This window comes from Solanum lycopersicum, chromosome 7, assembly GCF_036512215.1.
Source record: "Solanum lycopersicum chromosome 7, SLM_r2.1".
NCBI lineage: Eukaryota > Viridiplantae > Streptophyta > Magnoliopsida > Solanales > Solanaceae > Solanum > Solanum lycopersicum.
Genome location: NC_090806.1, coordinates 40,305,260 through 40,327,592, shown reverse-complemented (window position 1 = coordinate 40,327,592; position 22,333 = coordinate 40,305,260). Strand labels below are relative to the sequence as shown.

Below are 22,333 nucleotides of genomic sequence, written 5' to 3'. Positions count from 1 at the left end.
AACTTTCAGAAGTTTATGTACTAGTTATATTAATAAGATTTTGAGTCTTCCTCTTTATATTTTCTTCATTTTGCTAGAAATGGTGGTAAATGTTGAGGTTTAGATTTGTTGGTTCGCTCACATAGTAGGATAAGTGTGGGTGCCACTCGCGGCTTGTTTTGGGTCGTGACAAACTTGGTATCAGAGCATTAGGTTCGTTGGTCTCATCACACAAGAACGAGTCTAGTATAGCCTTGAGGATTGGTAGGGGGACGCCTTTACTTTTATTTGAGAGACTATAAGACTTGAGGAAAATTCCATTCTTTCTTTCTTTCGTGCTATTACTTGGATCCAATTGGTATCTAGGTGATACAAATTGGTATCTGATCATCTTCACTCTATTTCGCAGATGGTTAGAACTAGAGCAACCACTGTGACAACACCAACACTGGCAAGACAGGATGCGTCTGAGCCAGCCACTGGTCTGTAGCTCGAAGAGGAGCAGTGGCAAGAGGCCGTGGTAGAGGTCGCGGGAGGACGTCCTCTAGAGGAAGAGGACAAAAGCCTGGTCCAGCTAGTACTAGGGCGGTGACTCCTCCACCGACTGATGAGGTAGTAAGAGAGGGTGAGGAAGGGGAAAATGAGCAAGTGCAGAATGAGGAATTACCACCCCAATCTACTCCAGAGATGATTAACAAGGTTCTTGCTTATCTTAGCGGGTTATCGGATCAAGGCCAAACACCTCCACGGTTTTCTTCACCAGCACCTCACGTTCCGACAGTACAACATGCAGCTGTTGTGGCTCCCCGCATGGATGCCTCATTAGAAATAGGCACGATTCCTCGGTTTACTACAGGGCCTATAATGACAAGTGATTAGCATGAACTTTTAACTAAGTTCTTGAAGTTGAAACCTCCAGTCTTCAAGGGTGCTGAATCTGAGGATGCTTATGATTTCCTGGTTGATTGTCATGAGCCGCTACATAAGATGGACATAGTAGAACGGTTTGGCGTTGAGTTTGTGACCTATCAGTTTAAGGGAAATGCCAATATGTGGTGGCGATCGTATGTCGAGTGTCAACTAGCACAGGCACCACCTATGACTTGGGCATCATTCTCTAGCCTATTTAAGGAGAAGTATGTACCCCAGCCTTTGAGGGATAGGAGGAGAGATGAGTTACTAAGCCTAGAGCAAGGAAGGATGTCAGTTACTGCTTATGAGGCTAAGTTTCGTGCATTATCTAGGTATGCCCCCCAACTTTGCTTCAGTCCACAAGAGAGGCTGCGCCGTTTTGTGAAGGGGTTGAGGTCAGATTTGTAGATTCCAGCCTTACAAGTAGCTGCTGCAGCAAAATCCTCTCAGGAAATGGTAGATTTTGTGATAGAAGTGGAGGGGGTGAAACCACACGACTTCACCATGGCATCGACATCTATGAATTTTCGTAAGGGAGGTGAGTTTAGTGGTCCTTAGTCCAGAGGGCAGAGTTCAGGAGGTTATCCAGCCTGACCTATTCAGTCTTCACTGCAGGCTGTAGCTGGGGGTCCACCGCAGATCGGTCAACATTTCTCTGAGTTTGGAGGTTATCCCCAGACTCCGTCGTTTTCAAAGAGACCTAAGTTTGACTCCATAGAGTGTTATGGATGTGGAGAGACTACACATATTCGGAGGTTTTGTCCAAAACAGAGTTATAGACCCCCAATAGTTAGAGGTAGAGGTTGTCATGGGAGAGTCCGTCATTCTGGAGGACGTGGATGACAAGGTAATGGTGGTCACCAAACCAACCGAGGTGGCGGGCAAGACGGAGCTACTACAACACAACATGGTAGGGGCAACGGGCAGACAGGTGATAGGGCCCATTGTTATGCTTTCCCCGGGAGGTTTGAAGCAGAGACATCTGATGCTGTTACACAGGTAATTTTTTGGTTTGTGATTGCATTACTTCTGTATTATTTGATCCTTGATCCACATTTACATATGTATCTTCTTCATTTGCTACTAGTCTTGATTTACATTATGATTTGCTTGACATGCCTATTCGTGTTTCTACTCCGGTGGGTGAGTCTGTGATAGTTGAGAAGGTTTATAGGTCTTGTCTTGTGACTTTTGTGGGGAGCAATACTCATGTAGACTTGGTTATCCTTGAAATGGTTGATTTCGATGTAATTCTTGGTATGACTTGGATTTCTCCAAATTTTGCAATCTTAGATTGTAATGCTAAAACTATAACGTTGGCCAAGATCGGGACAGATCAGTTAGTGTGGGAGGGTGACTACACTTCCACTCCAGTTCGTATCATCTCCTTTCTTCATTCTAAGAGAATGGTTAGTAAAGGGTGTTTAGCTTTCTTGGCACACCTCAAGGATGATACCACCCGAGTACCTTCGAATGAGTCTGTTTCGATAGTCTGTGAGTTTCTGGATATGTTTCCTGCAGACCTTCCTGGTATGCCACCGGATAGAGATATTGATTTCTTTATTGATCTGGATCCAGGTACTCGCCCCATTTCTATACCCCCTTATAGATTGGCTCCCGCTGAGTTAAGGGAGTTAAAGGCCCAACTTCAAGAGTTGTTAGGTAAAGGCTTTATTAGACAAAGTGCATCCCCTTTGAGTGCTCCTGTTTTGTTTGTGAAGAAGAAGGATGGGAGTTTTCGGATGTGCATATACTACAGGCAACTGAATAAGGTATCTTTTAAGAACAAGTATCCTGTTCCTCGCATCGATGATTTGTTCGATCAGTTACAAGGTGCTTGTACCTTCTCAAAAATCGATTTGAGATCTGGTTATCATCAATAGAAAATATAGCAAACGGATGTGCCACAGACTGCTTTTTGGACCAGGTATGTGCATTATGAGTTCTTAGTAATGTCTTTTGGGCATACAAATGCCCCTGCTGCTTTCATAAGCTTGATGAACGGGATTTTTAAGCCCTATCTGGATCTCTTTGTCATCGTATTCATTGATGATATACTGGTATACTGAAAGAGCAGGAAAGAACATGAGGAGTACTTGAGAATTGTGTTGGAAATGTTGAGGAAGAAAAAGCTTTATGCCAAATTCTCCAAGTGTGAGTTTTGGCTAGATTCAGTGTCCTTGTTGGGGCATGTGGTTTCTAAGGATGGAGTGATGGTGGATCCTTCTAAGATTGAAGTAGTGAAGAGTAGGGTAAGACCTACTAATGTTACAGAGGTAAGGAGCTTTGATGGTTTAGCTAGCTACTACCGTCGATTTGTCAAGGGATTTTCTTCTGTTGCTTCCCAATTGACAAATTTGACTAAGCAGAGTGTTCCATTTGTATGGTCGGACGAGTGTGAAGAAAGCTTTCAGAAAATCAAGACCTTGTTCACTACTGCACCAATTCTTACCCTGCCAGTGGAAGGTAAGAATTTCATTGTTTATTGTGATGCATCCTTTTCTTGTTTGGGTGTAGTGCTAATGCAAGAGAAGAATCTAATTGCTTATGCTTCGAGGCAATTAAAGGTGCATGAACGTAATTATCCGACCCATGATTTGGAGTTGGCTGCAGTATTGTTTGCATTAAAGCAATAGAGACATTATCTATATGGGGTTAAGTGTGAAGTCTATACGGATAATCGTATTTTACAGTATCTCTTTACTCAGAAAGATTTGAATTCGAGAAAGAAGAGATGGATGGAACTACTGAAGGACTATGATATCACTATCTTGTATCATCAGGGAAAAGCTAATGTTGTGGCAAATTCTTTAAGTAGAAACGCAGGGAGCATGGGAAGTCTAGCTCACTTGCAGGTATCTAGACGCCCATTGGCTAGAGAGGTTCAGACTCTGGCTTATGACTTTATGAGGCTGGAAGTACTAGAGAAGGGAGAATTTTTGGCCTGTGTGGAGGCAAGATCTTCCTTTCTTGACAAGATTAAGGGAAAGTAGTTTAATTATGAGAAACTGATTCGGATTCTAGATAACGTATTGCGAGGAGAGGCTAAAGAAGCAAAAATAGATGTGGAAGGCGTTTTAAGAATTAAGGGAAGGGTATGTGTACCCCGCATCGATGATTTGATTCACCCCATTCTTATAGAGGCTCATAGTTCAAGGTATTCTATACATCCTGGTGCAACAAAGATGTATCCTGACCTAAAGCAACATTTATGGTGGAGTAGAATGAAGCGTGACATTGTTGATTTTGTTGCTCAATGCCCGAATTGTCAGCAAGTAAAGTATGAACACCAAAGGCCTGGAGGGAAACTTCAGAGAATGCCCATTCCTGAATGGAAGTGGGAGAGAATTGCAATGGACTTCGTGGTTGGTCTTCCAAAGACAATGGGTAAGTATGACTTCATTTGGGTAATTGTTTACAGATTAACTAAGTCTGCTCATTTCATTCCGGTCAAGGTGACTTACAATGCAGTGAAGTTAGCCAAACTTTATATCTCAGAAATTGTTCGATTGCATGGAGTTCCACTTTCCATCATATCAGATAGAGGTACGCAGTTTACTTCTAATTTTTGGAAAACATTGCATGCTGAATTAGGTACTAGGTTGGATCTTAGTATTGCATTTCACCCTCAGACCGATGGTCAGTCTGAGCGAATTTAGGTTTTTGAAGATATGCTTCGTGCATGTGTGATAGAAATTGGTGGTCATTGGGATAACTTTCTACCCTTAGCAGAATTCTCATACAACAATAGCTGTCACTCAAGTATTGATATGGCCCCATTTGAGGCACTATATGGGAGAAGATGTAGGTCTCCCATTGGTTGGTTTGATGCATTTGAGGTAAGACCCTGGGGTACTTTTGAGGGAGTCGCTAGATAAAGTGAAATTCATTTAGGAAAAGCTTCTAGCCGCTCAGACAGGCAGAAAGAATATGCAGACCGAAAAGTTAGAGACTTGGGTTTTATGGAGGGTGAACATGTCTTGCTGAAGGTTTCACCCATGAAAGGGGTGATGCGGTTTGGTAAGAGAGGTAAGCTTAGTTCGAGGTACATTGGTCCATTTAAAGTTCTGAAGCACGTGGGGGAGGTGGCTTATTAATTGGCATTGCCTCCAGGACTCTCAAGAGTGCACCCGGTATTTTATTTGTCTATGCTAAAAAGATACCATGGAGATGGAAACTACATTATTTGTTGGGACTCAGTTCTTCTTGATGAGAATTTGTCTTATGAGGAGGAGCCTGTTGCCATTTTAGATATAGAAGTCCGCAAGTTGAGATCAAGGGATACTGCATCCATCAAGGTTCAATGGAAGAATCGGCCAGTTGAAGAGTCCACTTGGTAAAAGGAGGCTGATATGCAAGAAAGATATCCCCACCTTTTTACAGATTCAGGTACTCTTTCTCGCCCTTGTTTTTCTTCTTGTGATCGTTCGAGGACGAACGATGGGTAAATTGTTATTTATTGTAATGACCTGTTTAGTAATTTCCAGAATTAGAATTACTTTTGATAATAACTGACTGTGTCGACAGAGCACACGATGGACCGTCATGGTCACGACGGACCGTCGAGTGTCTCGTTCCAAAACACTTAAACTTTGAAATTTGGGTACGGGAAATCAACTCTCTGAACATCGCAACGGAATTACAGTACAGACCTTCGTAGGTACGACGGACCGTCACAGACCTCTTTCATGAAATTGAGTCTTTGAAATTTGTGACGACCCTGCAGGACGGACCGTCGCAGGCAAGACGGGCCGTCACGAGCAGCGTAACCTCGACTGGGTTGGATTTCTGCTAAAAGGTTTAAGGGGTATTTTGAACTATTTATGACAAACTGTATGAAATTAGTGGGTAAGTTTAATAACTTATTTACTTGAGGGTTAAAGGAGATAACCTTGAAATAAATAGTGGGTTACTTTTATCATCTTTTATACTTCATTATATGATAATTAGGGTAAAAGGAAAAGAATTTGGAGAGAAAAAATAAAAAAAGATCAGAGAGAGGGAGAACGATAGAGAAAAGGGAGAAGTGAAGAGGAAAGCAAAGGATTAAGAAGTAGCTTGCTTGATCACGATTCTTCTGTGGAGGTAGGTTATGGTTTATGCTATTTCATAGTAACCTCTAAATAGCAGTTTATATGTGTTGGGTGGTATTGTAGATCCTTCTATATGCTTAATTGTGTTGTTGCATGTTGTTATTATGTAAATGATGATGGATTTTAATGATGATACTGTGGAATCTTAAAAATCTTAAATCCACTATATTAATGATGATTCCTTTATATAAAAGAAGGCTTGATGAACTAAAAGAATGAGGTTAATGGATCGGGTGTCACCAACCAACACGTAGTATTAGGGGATCGGGTGTCACGAACCGACACATCGTATTAGGGGATCGGGTGTCATGAACTGACACCTAGTATTAGGGGATCAGAGTGTCACGTTCAGACACAAGAGGGATAAAGAGAATGAATCTTGAATTATGGTAATATACTCAAACTAAAAGAACCTTTTTCCCAAAAAGAATATGGTGTGGAGGCTTGAGTCCTTATTGGTTTGCTTGTGTTTTTGCCAATGGTTTTTGAACTTGTTGTTTCCACCTGTTGAGTATTGTAGTTGATTTTATGTTATTGCTCAGTGTATATTGCTTTCTATTTTGAATGGCCGCTGATACTTACTCAGTACGTGTTCCTTGTACTGACCCCTACTTGTATTTTTCTTTTTGTTAATTTTGGAGTGCAGCAAACGTGCCAACAACTTTGACTCGTCCGCAACTCTAGCCAGTCTTCAGTATATCAGAATTCTGGGTGAGCTACTGTTTCTAGCTTGGACTGGACTCTCTCCTTCACATCTTGATGTCTTGAAGTTCGGAGATGGACCATCTCTTTTGCTTATTTTAGTTTCTTAAATACTCTTAGACTTAGAATTTGAGGATAGATTTTCTTGGTGTGATGACTTCCAGGTTTTGGGAATAATAGTTGATAAACTTTTACATGTTTATGTACTAGTTATATTAATAAGATTTTCAGTCTTCCGCTTTATATTTTTTTCATTATGCTTGAAATGGTGGTAAATGTTGCGGTTTAGATTTGTTGGTTCGCTCACATAGTAGGATAAGTGTGGGTGCCACTCGCGGCTCGTTTTGGGTCGTGACAGCTGGAAGTTGTTGCTTAGTAGTAATCTCAGGGGTAGTCAGTTTTATACTTATTCCACTCTTAGATATATTATATCACAACTTATCAACAAATGTTTATATCACAGTGTAGGGTACTGGTTCTGGCATTTTGATCTTTCTTAGAAAAGTTTTTAGGATTGCCTAAAGGTTGATCAACTTTTTCAGCTTGCACTTTAGGAACACTCTGATCAATGTTTCTAGAAAGCTTAGGATAATTCAATTGATATGCTAATGTAATAGGATCATCACTCCTACAAGAATTATCAGCATTCTTAACATTCCTATCTACTTCTAACTAATCTTGATCAGCATTGTGAGTAAAGGTAGTAACTGTGAGTTTACCATGGATATTTTCGTGTCTATTGTTGTAAAAATTATCTTTAGAAGACTCACAAATAGACTTTTACAATTGTAGAGGAAACGATTCAATGTAACCTTAATATCGATCATCCTTACTAAAATTTAATATTTGCCGTTATTTCCTCAACAATGATGAACTAGTCGATTGACTTGTTATTTTTTGTGATCTAAGATAACCTTCCTTGTACCTGTTTGACCTATCACAGTGACTCTATGAATATTGTGAATTATTGATAGGAATATGCTCAGTTTGTTGGATAGAACGATTCTCTTCATCAAGATCCCTCGCCAGAGATCGTCTCGCATACCTCAAATTTCCTCAGATTGGAGTCGATTTGGATAGCGAGTGGGATATTGATTTTGAGGTGATTTTGCCGCCTCCATCTTTGTGAGTTTCGCAGAGAAGAAACGTTGTGATTGGGATGATTATGCATATATTGACTGATCGAATGATTTCCTTCATATCTCCATTATTTTCAGAAGCTTTTTACTTGAATTTGTGGCGTAATTGCAATGCAATTCTTCAAATTCCTTTTCCACCATAGCATTGTGAATCACCTCATCCCTCATCTTCTACAAAGTTGTAGATGATTCAATGTTTGATTACACGTGTAGAGATTGTCGATTCAAATTACACTTCGATTTTCTTTGATCTAGAGTCTTGTATGGATTAACACTCTCTATTCCAATTATCGAAATTGTACAAATTATCCAAGACACTAATTCCTTGATCAATTTTGTAGATTTTTTTTTCGACAGATAACTATTGGCAATTGGTTCTATGGGGCTTGGGGTTTGTAGGGTTTTAAGTTAGGGTTTTAGGGCATAGAGATTAATGTTTTAATTGCTTTAAGGGTTTCCTAGTTTTTGTAGGTTAAGTATTTCATAGGATTTTCTAGGGTTTAAGGCTTAGTTTTTTTTATTTCTTTTAGTTTGAATGCTTATAGATTTTTAGGATTTATAGTTTATAGCTTAGAAATTTAAAGGGGTATAATGGTTCTAAAGTTTTATATTAGGGGTTATAGGATTGAATGTTTTTCAAGGTTGATGGTTTTATGTTTAGGATATACGGATTCTGGTTAGGGTTTAGGGATCATTGCTTAGGTTTTTTTAGGTAGAGATTTTATGTTAAGGATTTTATCTAGGTTTTAGGATTTAGGGACTTAGATTTTTTAGGTTAAGACTTCCTGTGTATTTAGGATTTGTGGTATATGATTTAGTGCTTGAAAGGGTTTAAAGTTTAGAGATTTTTGAGTTTTGGTGCAAGTATTTTTTTAGGCTTTTCAAGGACTAAGTGTGTCTTAGTGTTTGAATTTAAGGGATTAGTATTTTTGTGTTTTTTTTATTTACAAATACAAATTTTTAAGATTTAAGGTATAGATATTTAGGCTTTGTACGAGTTTCAAATGATATTTTGGGTTTATTATAATATTTGGGTTTATAAGCTTTAGGATTTTCGATTAAGAATTTAGGGTTTTAGGTTAGAGTTTAGGGTTTTGGGCTTTATGTTTTAAGGTTAAGAGTTAATGAGTAATATTTGTTTATGGTTGAGGGATTAGGGTTTTTTAGGTTTTAGCATATAAGATTTAGGGTTTTATAGGACTTATAGCTTAAAATTTTATGTTTTTGAAGATTCATGGTTTAGATTTAAGGTTTTTGTAGGGAATTTAAATTGGGATTAGGATTTATTTTAGGGTTTATAGGATTTAGGGTTTCTTAAGGTCTAGGGTTTAGTGTTTCTTAGGGTTTTATGTTTAGGATTTTGAGTTTTATATTAGTGTTTAATGTCTACGGCCTAGGGTTTTCTTAGGTTTGGGGTTTTAGGTTAAGGGTTTTATTTTTGTTTTTAGGGTTTAAGTTTTAGGTTTTTAAGATTTAATACATTAGGGTTTATCATTTAGAGTTCTTTTTTATTTTTAGGGTTTAACTTATACGATTTAGGGATACATAAGTTTTAGACATTGGAGTTTTTTAGATTTTTGGTTTTTTTTTGGGGGGGGGGGGGAGTTAGTGATTTTAAGGTTTACATTTTTCTTTGGGGTTTAAAAGGTTTATGGTATGGTCTTTTGAATTTCTATGCATTCTTTAGGTTTAGGGTTTACATATTTCTACGATTTTGGGTTTTCTTATTGTAGGTTTTATATGGGTTTTAGGGTCTAATTGAGGGTTTATAGGATTTTAGGTTTAGGATTTAGGGTTTGAGGTTATGGTTAAAGGTTTTGGTCTTAGGTTTTTTTGGGTTTAGAGTATTAGGTTCATGGTTTTATCTAGGTTCTTTCGGTAACGGGCATTGGTATTAAGGTTTTTTTTATATAGTTTTATAGGTTTAGAGTTTTGAGGGATTTTGTTTTTTGGTTTTGAAGGACTAAGTGCTTATGAGGATTTAGTGTTTTTTTTTCATGTTCAGGATTAAGAAATATTTAGGATTTATTTTTTAAAGATTAGGGTTTTGTAGGAAAATTAAATAGTCTAAGGTTTATTTTAGAATTTATATGATTTAGGGTTTCTTAAGGCATAGGGTTTATGATTTCTATGGTTTATATGTCTGGCATATTGGGTTTTAGGTTAGGGTTTAGAGTTTTGGTCTTAGAGATTTTTTTGTTTATGGTTTAGATTAACGGGCTTATCAAGGTTTTATGGGTTGGTTTTTTAAGGGTTTTAGAATTTTTTATGTTTATAGTTTATGGATTATGTTTTTTTTTTTGTATTTAGGGTTTAGTATATTGGATTTATGGCTTAGGGTTTTTTTATACGTTTTTAGGATTTAGAATATTGGATAAATGGGCTTATACGGCATATAATTTAAATGTTCTTAGGTTTGGGTGTTTTTGTATTTTGTATGATTTTTAAGTTTTTCCTAAGGGTTTTTAGTATCATGGGTTTTCTCTTAGGGTTTAGGGATTTTTACAGTTTAGAGCTTACTGTTTTTAAAGGTTTAGGGGCTTGTTTTGGGGGTTTGGTGGTATGGTTTTATGGGTAATGTGTTTGTTAAGGGCTTAGGGTCATGAGATATTTTTGGAATTTTTAGTTTTAGGGTATACAAACTTTAGGATATAGGATTTGGATCCTAGTTTATTAGGGGTTGCAATTAGTTTATAGGGTTTAATTTAGGATTTATAGGTTTAAGGGTTTCTTATGGATTTAGGTTTATGATTGTGTATTTGAGGTTACTGTTTAGAGTTTAGGGTTTTTTGTGTTTGTGGTCGTAGGTTAAGGATTTATGTCTATTTTTTGGGGTCTAGGGCTTTGTGGTTTTTAGGGTTATCTTAGAGTATTTTAGGCTAAGGCGTTTTAGGGTGTTTTTTAGGGTTAAGTTATGTTTCTTAGGATTTAGGGTTTTTGTGTTTTTTAGATTAGTGTTTATTGAAGTGTTAATTGTTTCTTAGGGGTTTAGTATATATTATTTAGGGGTTTATAGGGTTTATATCTTAGAGTTTATTTAAGTTTAGGGGTTGTTGTATATTTAGTGTTAAGTGTTTAATAAGGATTTTTAAGATTTCGGTTTTAGGGTTTTTATGTTTTTTTATGTTAAAAGTTTATAGATTTTTAGATCTACAGTTTAGAGCTTAGGATTTTGTAGCAGTATAAAATTGTTTTAGTGTTCATATTTTTATTTATTGTTAACTAATTTTTTTTGGTTTTTAAAATTCTGTGTGTCTGATTTTGAGGTTTATAAGGTTTATAAGTTATAGTTTTTTATATGTAATGGTTTGTGTTTTTTTGTTGATTCTTAACTATTAATTATTTGTTAAGGGTTTTAGGATTTAGGTTTAGGTCTTCAGGTATTTTGGGTTTAGGATAAAAGATTTTAGGCTAGGGTTTTGGTTTTAAGGCTTTTGGGTTTTATAGGTGTTTTAAAAATTTATGTGTTACTTAGTGTTTTCTAGCGTTTCGAGCTTATGTTTTATTTATATCTATTTTAGGTTGAAGGTTTGTTGATTTATATAATTAAGGGTTTAAAGCCTAGTGATTTGAAGAGGGGTTAAACAAATTTTCTTGTTTGCATTAACGTTTATAGAATTTAGGCTTTCTAAAGGTTTAGAATTTAGTGTTTTAGGTTAGGTTTGGGGTGTTTTTAGGTTTAGGATTTTAGGTTAATGGGTTTATATACATTTTAGGCTTTTATAGGTTTATGTATTAGGAGTTAGGTTTTTTTTTCTTTTTTGTATTGTTTAACATATTAGATTTAAGGTTGGATAGGGTTTAAAGCTTAGAGTTTTTGGAGTTTAGGATTTCTTTTATGGGTTTTAAAGGTTTACTGTTTCTTAGTGTTTTTTAGGGTTTGAAGATTAGGTTTTTTGTATGTTTATAAGGTTTAGGTTTAAAGATTTTCAGGATGTAAGGTTTAAAGCTTAGGGTTTTGCAGGGATTTTAAATGGTTAAAGATTCTTTTAGGATTCAACGTTTCTTAAGGTTTAGTATTTTGGGTTTAGAATTATGATTTTCAGGTTAGGGATAAGGATTTGGGGTTTAGATTTTTTTAGGTTTAGGTTTTTCGGTTAAAGGTTTTATCTAGGTTTATAGGATTTAGGGTTTTGGATTTTTTTGGTTATGCTTTTTAGGATTATATCAGTTGATGATTAATGGATTAGAGGTTTTTATGAATTTTAGGGTTTCAAGTATAATATTTAAGGATTGATAGCATTCAAATCTTAGAATTTTAGTCTTAGGGTTTTTTAATTTTGTAGCGTTTAAATGTTAAGTGTTTCTTAGGGTTTAAAGTAATTTGCTTAGGGTTTTATAAGGGTGTTAAATAGTTTTAGGGTTTATTTCAAGGTTTAAAGGATATATAGATTCTTAAGGATAAATGTTTTGAGTTACCTTGGTATTTGGGTTTATGATTAGGGCTTTAAGTTAGAGTTTAGTCTTTAGGGCATAGGAGTTTTTGAGGTTTTAGGTAAGGGCTTTATTATGGTTTTTATAGTGTAGGTCTTTTGGGTTTTTTAGTTTAAGGTTTTTTAGTAGTGTATAGGTGTAGGTTTTTTTATGGTTCAGGATATACGATCTAGGACATTAAAGTGTTTCGAACGTATAGTTTTCTTAATGTTTATGGGGTTTGTTAGGGTTTCTTTAGAATTTATGGTTTAGACGCTAGGTTTTTAGGGGTTTGAAATTATTTTTAGGGTTTATTCATTTTAGGGTTTATTTTTTTGTTGGGTTTAAGATTTCTTAGGGTTTTGGGTTTAAGGTTTCTTAGGCTTTTAATTTTAGGGTTTAGGGTCTTTTGTTAAGGGTTTTATCTGGGCTTTTAGGGTCTAGGGATTTTGGTTTTTAAGGTTAAGACTTTTTACTGTTTTTAAATTATAGTATTTAGTTTTGGTGGGTTTTAGGAATTTTTTAGGGTTAAGTGTTTCTTAAAATTAGGGTTACATTTTTTTTTGAGTTTTTTTAGGTTTAGGGTTTATGGACTTTTAGGTTTTAAGTTTAATAAGTTAAGGATTAGTACCGGTTTTGGTTTTTGGGTTTATTTATGTTTTATAAGATTTAGGCATTTTAATTTTTATTGTTAGGGTTTCTTAGGGTTTTAGATTAAGGAGTTTTGTTTTAGGTTATAGTTTATGTTTAGGTCTTAGGGTTTTAGGTTAATGGTTTTATCTATGTTTCAGGGTTTTGGGTTTTTAGGTTAATGGTTTTTAGGATTTTATAGGCTTAGAGTGTAGCATATTTTTTTTATATATGTTATAGGGTATAGGGTATATGATTTAAGAATTTATCGAAGTTAGTCCTTACAATTTTTTAACTTTAGTGATTCATATTGTTTTTTAGGTTTAGGGGATTTTGTATATTTTTAGGGGTTTTAATTTCTAATAATTTCTTAAGGGTTTTTTTGGATTTAAGGTAAAAGTTTAACATGTATTTAGGTGTAGGATTCAACGAATTTTAGGATTACAATTTAGAGCTTAGGATTTCGTAAGACACGAAAATGTGTTTACGGTTTATTTTTTGAATTATACGATCCGTAGTTTCTTAAGGTTTAGGGTTTAAGATCAAGGGTTTCAAGTTAGGGTTTAGGGTTTAGGATTTTTGGGATTTCATATGTGTTTTACAAGTTATGTGTTTGTTATGGTTTAAATTTTGGAATGTTTTAGGTTTAGGGTTTTGGGGTTAGTTTCTTTAGTGTTTTTTAGGTTTAGGGATTATAGGGTTTTTATATTTTAGGGGTAGGATTTTTGTTTTTTTAAGGATAAGGGTTTCTTAGTGGTTTGGGTTTAGTATTTTGTTTCTTTGTTTTTTTAATAGAACGACCCTTGTGGTTGATCAGGGGTTGAACAACACCCCAACACTTATATTTTTTTAAAATAAAAAACTACATAGAGGGGGGCATAAACCTTACCTCCGATCCTAAGGATGGTTATGAGTCCGCCAACTTATTAAGGTTAGTCAACTCAACCCGATTCATCAAGTCGTATTCAAAAGAAACTAAGAACCTATGGAGGACTTCCGCTTAATGTATATTTTAGTAAGAATACATTTTGAGGGAGAATCTCTCCTTTATAAGATAAGTCTATAAAAGTAAAAGAACTTATTCTAATAACTATATCAAAACTAAACATAATCATTATGACTATGATTTATCACAATATGTATCTTACAAATTAGAAAACATGTAAAACATATGGTGTTTGGAAAAAGATTACTGTAAATCATAACCAAACCATTCCTCACAATCCTCTACATCAAGATCTTGTGATTGGTCTAATAATATTTACAGATTGAAGATTATGTCTAGTTGCCTTCATTTCTTTTGGTGGCAGCCCTATTTTGTCTTTAACTTCTTTTATTTCCTCTTCATAAACAGTGTGAAAGGTTGAGTTAACCTATTCTTCATCTTCATTACTTTCTAGGGATCAATTATCTTCATTATACTTATGCTCAGACATTATATGGCTATATTCATCCACCTCCTCATTATGCTGTTGTTGCTTTTGGTGATCACCTTCACTTGGATGTTCTTTCTCATATTTTTTCTTACTGTTATCCCTTTTTTTTTTACTCAATCTTTCTAAATTTATTTTTATTATTTTGGGGAGATTATGCTTCTTCTTAAGTTTGGATTTCTTCTTTCCTCTTCTTGTTGATCATATTGTTGAGCACTTGTGCTTTGTCCTGCAAAATATCGATTAGTTTCGTGACCTGGAAGAGCTTGGTTCACCTGCGATTTCTTCATCTGCACTAAGAGGTGGTGGGCTGCTACTTTTAACCAGAGCTCTAAGTTCAATGCATTCCCCCTCATCAACCCAACCTTGCAATTCTTCCCCGTGCACGCCACTCTCTGCACTTCATCCCTCTTCTATACAGATTACGTTACTCTCACAAATAATAGGAAAATATGGTGAGTGAGCTGTAAGAGTATTATCTTACAACCCTAAAAATGGTTATGTTAAATAATGCTTAATATGTCAAGAATGCCTATGATTAGACCAGTTCACATGGATTGATGTGCGTAGAACCAAACATCTAAACCCTTGCTACAACCAATCTAACTAACTTAGGGAGTCATTTGAGTTAGAAAAGGTTGGATCAAGCCATGTAAGGCTCTGGAATACGCAAATTTACTTGGATGACTCTTTATGGACTTAAAAAGGGATAATCTTAGGTTTGGAGGGTGTAGGGGCAAAATAGCCTTTTCCATGCCAAATGTAATATCGTATTTGCCTTAAGAAATTTATTAATTTAATTATTAATTTAAATAAGGGGAAGGTTCTGTTCGGGTCGACCCGAAATGACCCGTGTCACGGTTGTCAGTCATCGCGGGTTCGAACCTCAACGGAAGCATAAATAAAATGTATTTAAATTCAGTTTATAATATGATTTTAAGGGCTTTATGGTCATTTTACTAATCTAATTAAATCAGAGTTTTTATTAAATTAATGAGGAGTCCTAGTTTTACTAACTCCCAAACTGAAATTCCTAATTCTAAACTACTCTCTCACGCTCATCTCTCTCACGTTTTCTCTGCCTAATAAAATTGCAAAAACAGAAAACACAACCAAAGTTCTTCACACTTAAAGAACTCCCACAAAAAATATATAATCAAAACATATACAAACACTAAGCAAAAATGTTAGGCAAAGGGAGGAGTTTTTCGTTGGGTGGTGTTGGAGTTTGGAGAGTTGAATGTGATTCGGAGAGGTGGTTGGAAAGCAGGTCTTGTGTGGAATAAACGTCAAAATAAGGTATTGGTTTTCTTTCTCTTGGTCCCTTTTCCACGATACGCTTAAGATTCAGTCAATTCTTTTTTGAAAACTAGGATTATTCCCCGTTGCATGTCCCTGTCCCTAGCTCCTATTGATTCGTAGGTTGGATATGTTAGATGGTAGAATTTAGGGAAAACGTTTTTTCATGATGATTTTGTGTATGTGTATATGTTCGGAATTATGTGAGTAATCAAAGATTTTTCTTGAAATGTGTGATACGGTTGTGTGGGTGCATTGTTGTTACTATTGGTCACGAATTAGAGCATGAAATGACATGCTTTAATCATTGTAATTTATGTGCAAGAACATGTGTAAATCATGTTGTTCATATGAAGTGTAATGTGCCTTATTTGAGTGAAAATTATTAGCGATATCAATTCATTAAAAATGTACCTAAAGATGTACTAAATGATATATGAATTATCCTAATAACTAACGTGCAAATGCTGATGGAAAGGAGCTGGAAATCATGATCAAATTTCCAGCATTGTATTAACTTAGTTTCGGCTAATGTTTGAAGCTTAGGAGAATTAGAAAATAATTTTTAAAACATGTGAGGTCAGTAGGGATTGAACCCAAGACCTCACTAAGAAAGCTATAATAAATTAAAATAAAAAGGAGCGAGGCACACGGGAGTCGAACCTGAATGCCCTTAGACGATTCCCATAAAACTAAAACAAAATTAAAGAAATGAGAGGAATGGAATTCAAACCCAACACCTCCTGGTCATATTTAAGGAAAAATTAAAAGAAATATAAAGGTTGAGGCGTGTGGAAATCGAACCCAGACCTCTAGGCAGAATAGAAGGAATTAAGGAGAAAAATAAAGTGGGGCTGTGGGGGTTCGATCCCACACCCTCTTGGTAAAAAAAAATTTAAGGACAAAGGAAACTAAAAGAAAATTAGGTTGTGGGGGTTCGATCCCACATCTTCTCAGTCCCAATGAACAAAAAAAATAAAGACAGAAATTGATTGTAAATGAAAAGAGGAAGTTGGGGCTCAATTTTGGCTCCCCAAACCGTGTTGGTCAAACTAAATAAAATAAAATGTAAGTGTTATCCAAGGGATCCAAAATTGTGTTCCCTATCATAATTTCTGTAGTGATATATAAGTTATACGTGAATAAATGTTTAAATAATGCAGCCTTCATAGATCAAAATCGATGATCTTGATCTACATACAAGATGCATAAGACTTGTATCATAAAATCATAAGAAGATATGAATCACTTAAACAAACTATGAACGAAGCCTCATGGCTTGTATGTATACACCCATAAGTGTAGCATACATTTAAAAGTAAGTGAACCTAAGATGTATGTAATGAAATGGTGAACTCCTAGAAGGGTTAAGTAAGAGTGTGGAACTCACTTAATGGTCAATTGCATTGACATATGATGAAATGAAAATTCACGTAAAAAGGGGTGCTTAATTATGAAGAGCAAATGTGCTAAAGCTAATGAATGTGGTGACAACAAGATAAGAGGTTAATGTGAAAGATGAGAGCGATCTTAAATGAGCCTAAGTAAATGTTACCAAAACATACTCACCTATGAGAGTATAAAGTTAACAAGGAGAACAGAATCTATGAATACTCTAATGAAAGTATTGATATTAATGCTTACTTAATACTAATAATGAGATGATAAATCATCTATTGAGCAATGATGTCCTTATACTAGAAGCCAGATTCCATGACGCATGAGTTGAATGAAATGGAACTTTACACTGAGCAACGATAGGCTAGTTGAGCGGTGATGCCTTCATTCGAGAATGGAGAATTTTCACATAACACTCATCAGATGAGACTGTCTGGCATGCTGGGTATGGGTCTTATTTTGTCTCCTAGTCTTTGAAACTATACTGCCAATATAGGGATCTAGCAGGGTTCAATTCCCTATATATGCTGACATGTTTTAGGTCACTTTGGCCGGTGATTCCACCTCTTTTCGGTGTGGGGAAGACACTGGATTTCATGATCCTCACATGATCTATGATAGTTAAAGGTAAAGTTCCTAATGAATGAAAGAGGCCAACCTGAAATGATGAACATAATGAAATTAATGATACCAAAGTTGTTAGTAAAGGATAATAATGGGGTGTGATAGACTTATGTTATGACACTAGATCATTCTTGGACATTTCACAACGAACCTGATGAATATCTTAAACTACATCTTAGGTATCTGGTGTTTACACTAGCTTATAAATGAATGAAATAAAGTACATATGAATGAATGAAGCAGACTCTGTGGTTTCTAAAGAAGGAATCCTAGTTTAGGTCCCATATGTTGAGCCCTCTTTTTAGAAAATCTAAATGTCAAGTCTATGATTCCAAGTGTCATGGCATTTGATCGAATGATATGAAATATGCTAAGTGCTATATGCAATATTTTATGTGCTACATGTAATATGTTATGTGCTCTATGCAATATGATACGTATGATGATGCATGTTAATATCATGGCATGGCTCTCCTTAATCAAAATTTGGCAAGTCTACTAATTTTGCTATTTAAAATCCTGCAAGTCCACTGCCTTTCCTAATCCAAATAAGTCAAGTCCATTGACTTGACGTTACATAAATCATGTTGTTAGGAATGATCTATTCTTACTGAGGCATGTCCTTGGTGCGTGCTTTCATATACAAATACGTATTACAAGTGTGTACTAACCCTATACAATATCTAATTTAAGGTGCAAACACAGGTGGAAACTAAAGCTTACAGTACGACATTGCAGCTATCCGGACGTCGAGCTTTCATCCGGATTTGGTAGGCCCTCATGCTTTTGAGGATATCTACTGTTATTTTCTAACTTATATGTAGGCTTTAGGTTGTATAGCATGTTCCACTAGTGTTTCATTTCAGGCTTTGTATTAGTGGCATTTTTGCAAAAAATACATTTAATGCAATTATGAACTATTTCTTTCATTTGATAATCTTAATGTTAGATGGTTTATTGTGAACGTTTATGAGTTTTACTAGAATGACATACATGAATGTTAATTAACAAAAAATTCAATTTTTTTGCTAAAATTAACCTAGATGAAGTAACAATGATCTATTCAGGCATGTCTGCAACCTCTAAGAGGTCATCTATGTCGGCCTCATTTGGGTATAGATTCTAATCGTGACAAAGTATTTATAGGATCAGTAGGTTAAATTTCAAGGAGAATAAGTTCACATCAACCACATTGAGTAGTTTCTATGTCATGGTAGTGAAGTGCACCTCTATCGTACCTTTTCTTAATGTCTGATTTCTTGGTATTATGAGCGTGTCTAACATTAATTCTTCTAGTTTTCAGAGAATGAATACTAGGAGCAACGTTGGTTAGAGGAAAGGAGGAGTCGCTGTTGGGGACAATCGGTCTCCACCCCAGGGTCCAACTAAAGGAGTGGTAATATCGGTTAACCCAATTGGGTATACTAACGCAGAGGTGCGGGCATCTATGGACTAGATACACAGGACATCACTATGCAGGACTAGGCCATGACTGACCAGGTCAACATGTAGAATGTTCAAAGGGAGAACCTACCGGTTTGTAGCATGGCTGACAGGCTATGAAACATCACGAGGATGAATACTGCTATTTTTACAGGGTCCTAGACTTCAGAAAATATGTATGAGTTTTTGGACGAGGTACATATGATTTTGGTGGCCTTGGGGGCCACGAATACAGAGAAAGTTGTGTTGGCTTCCTATTAGCTTAAGGATGGTACACAAACTTTGTGGAAGATGTGGTAGGATATCCGAGCATTCGGCGGAGTTCCGATCACTTGAGAGCTATTTAAGACATCCGTCAAGGAGATATTATTGCCCAGGGAGATGAGGGAGGCCAAGGTTGAGGAGTTTATCAGCCTTAAGTAGTTATCCATTACAGTCAGGGAGTACTCCTTGAAGTTTGTTAACCTATCAAGACATGCTACTTCCCTTGTATCTAAAAGTAGGGATGAGGTGAGTAGGTTCCTCATAGGAATCACCTGAGATTTTGAGGAGGAGTCTCGGGATGCGATGCTTCACGATAACATGGACCACTCTAGGTTAATGGTGCATTTCCAGTAGGTTCAGGATAACCTGAAGAAGAGGAGCGTCCTTGATGCTAGTAGGCCATAGCCTCATGATAAGGCAGGTCCTAGTAATTGAGGCAACAGAAACAATTTTAGCATCCGTGAGCAGCCCAAATTCACAAAAGGGCAACAGAGTTTGGGGAACTCTGACTTTCAGAGCAGTACAATACCTATAGGAGGAAAACTCAAGACCAAGAAGGGCACTAGAGGTGATATGCAGCGTCCTAGAAAGAACTGTTCTAAGTGTGGTTGTGCTTACATTTGAGAGTCTATCCAGGGTACTAATGCCTGCTTCGATTGTATTAAGAGTGGGCATATTGTTGAGGACTGCCCACATACTACGAGTTAGACTGGAAATAATGCTCAGCCTAGGCCTAATCCACAGGGTGCAGCAGCAGCCGAGCCTCCTAAAAGGAACAATTTCTACACCTTGAAGGGCAGGGAGGAGAAGGAGAATCCCGTTGATGTGGTCACAGATATGTTGCAAGTATTTTCAACATCTCTTTATGCTTTACTTGATCCAGGGTGTACTCTTTCCTTTGTAACTCCTTTGCTTGCTCTAACTTTTGAGATATTGCCTGATGTTCTACATGATCCTATAGTAGTTAGTAAACGTTTAGGAGAAAATGAAAGAACTGATAGTGTAAACAAGGATATCCCAATAAGTTGTATGTGGTAAGATTATGTGTACAGACTTGGTTGAGTTACCAATGGATGATTTTGATGTTATTTTTAGCAAGGACTGGCTTCATAGTGTTTATGCTTGTATGGATTGTCGTAGTAGGGTTGTGAGATTTTGTTTCACTAATGAAGAAGAGTTGCTCTTGGAGGGGTACAACTCGAGTTGTCCTAATCCCTTGATCTCGAACCCTAAGGTCCATAAAATGATGTCCAAGGGGTTATTGTGTCATCTTTTTAGTGTTAATGGTTTAGATCATGATATTCCTTCCATAGACTAAGTGCCTATAGTAAATGAGTTCCAAGATGTATTTCCTGATGATTTTCCTAGAGTTCCTCCTCATCGAGAGATTGACTTTGTATCGACTTAGAACTCGATACTAAACAAAATTCACCTCCTCCTTACAGAATGGCTCTAGCTGAACTCAAAGAGTTGAAGCTACAGAAAATATCTCACTGATAAGGGTTTCATTCACCTGAGCACATCTCCTTGGGGCGCTCCAGTGTTGTTTCTGAAAAATAAAGATGGAACCCTTAGAATGTGTATCAATTATTGGCATCAACAAAGTCAATATCAAGATAAGTATCCACTTCCTATAATAGATGGATTGTTCGACCAACTCCAAGGGTCTAGTTTCTTCTCAGTGATTGATCTTCGTTTAGGGTACCATCTGCTCAGGGTTAGGGATGGAGATATCTCAAAGACAGCCTTTCGTACCCATTATGGTCACTACTATTCCTAGTTATGTCGTTTGGTCTCACGAATGCACCTGCTGCATTTATGGATCTCATGACCAGCGTCTTCCAAGAGTTCTTTAACTCTTTCGTCATAGTATTCATTGGATATTCTCATATACTCTAAGACCATGGAAGAGCACGAACAACATCTCAAACTAACTTTGCAGGTACTTAGACAACATCACTTGTATGCCAAATTCAGAAAGTGTGAATTCTTGGTAAGATCAGTGCCCTTCCTGGGTCATGTTGTGTTAGACAACGGTGTGGAGGTAGATCCCAGTAATACTAAGGTTGTTAATAATTGGCCAAACCTCTTACTCCTACAGATATTTGTAGCTTCTTGGGGTTGGTTGGTTATTATCGCAGGTTCGTGGAGAGTTTTTATTTCATTTCTGCCAACTCACACCTTTGACAAAGAAGAAAGTCAAGTTTTAATGGGCAGATACTTGTGAAAGGAGTTTCAAGGAGCTCAAGGACGAACTCACTTAAGCCTCGTGCTTACTCTGCCTATGTGTAGTAAGAATTACACTATTTATTGTGATGCATCTAGGGTTGGTTTGGGTTGTGTTCTTATACAGGATGGTATGTTCTTAGCTTATGCGTACAGACATCTCAAGGTTCATGAAAATAATTATCCCACTCATGACCTGGAGTTTGAAATTGTGGTGTTTGCACTGAAATTGTGGAGGCACTACTTGTATGCAGTGCATGTGTATGTTTTTATAGACCACAAAAGTCTTTAGTATGTATTCACACAGAGGGAGTTGAATCTACGTCAGCGGAGGTGGTTGGAGCTATTGAAGGACTATGACATGAATGTCCACTACCATCCGGGTAAGGCTAATGCTGTAGTTGATGCTTTAAGAAGGATGAGCATGGGAAGTACAACCCACGTTGAGGATGAGAAGAAGGAGTTGATGAAAGATATACAGAGACTGGCCAGAGTGGGTGTTCGGTTAGTTGACTATACTTGATGAACTTCTCATCCCCCTTTTTTATCTTCTTCTTCAATTGCGAGTGCAGGTGTAGGGAGATTTAAGTTTTTTCTAAAAATTCTTTTTACAATCACTCTCAACCATTTTTTAAGAGATGATGACATTTATTTTTAGATTTTTCGTCGTCGTCACTGAACTCTGTTCATTTTTCGTAGTTCTTGGTTATAGTAGGAGGATTATTTAGTTATTGAACTAAAAATTATCACTTTAGTTGAACTATTTTTGTGGTGTTGG

The 22,333-nt window shown here is 36.4% G+C and overlaps 1 protein-coding gene across 1 annotated transcript; it reads left to right on the top strand.

Moving 5' to 3' along the window:
• The first annotated feature begins 666 nt into the window (after nt 1–666).
• On the top strand, nt 667–22,078 carry LOC138337430 (uncharacterized). The gene is made up of 8 exons (XM_069287339.1): nt 667–850; nt 2,413–2,635; nt 2,725–2,818; nt 3,261–3,357; nt 3,409–3,458; nt 3,600–3,746; nt 20,038–20,331; nt 21,863–22,078. The coding sequence occupies exons 1-8, from the start codon at nt 667–669 to the stop codon at nt 22,076–22,078; spliced, it is 1,305 nt and encodes a 434-aa protein (XP_069143440.1).
• The last annotated feature ends 255 nt before the right edge of the window (nt 22,079–22,333 follow it).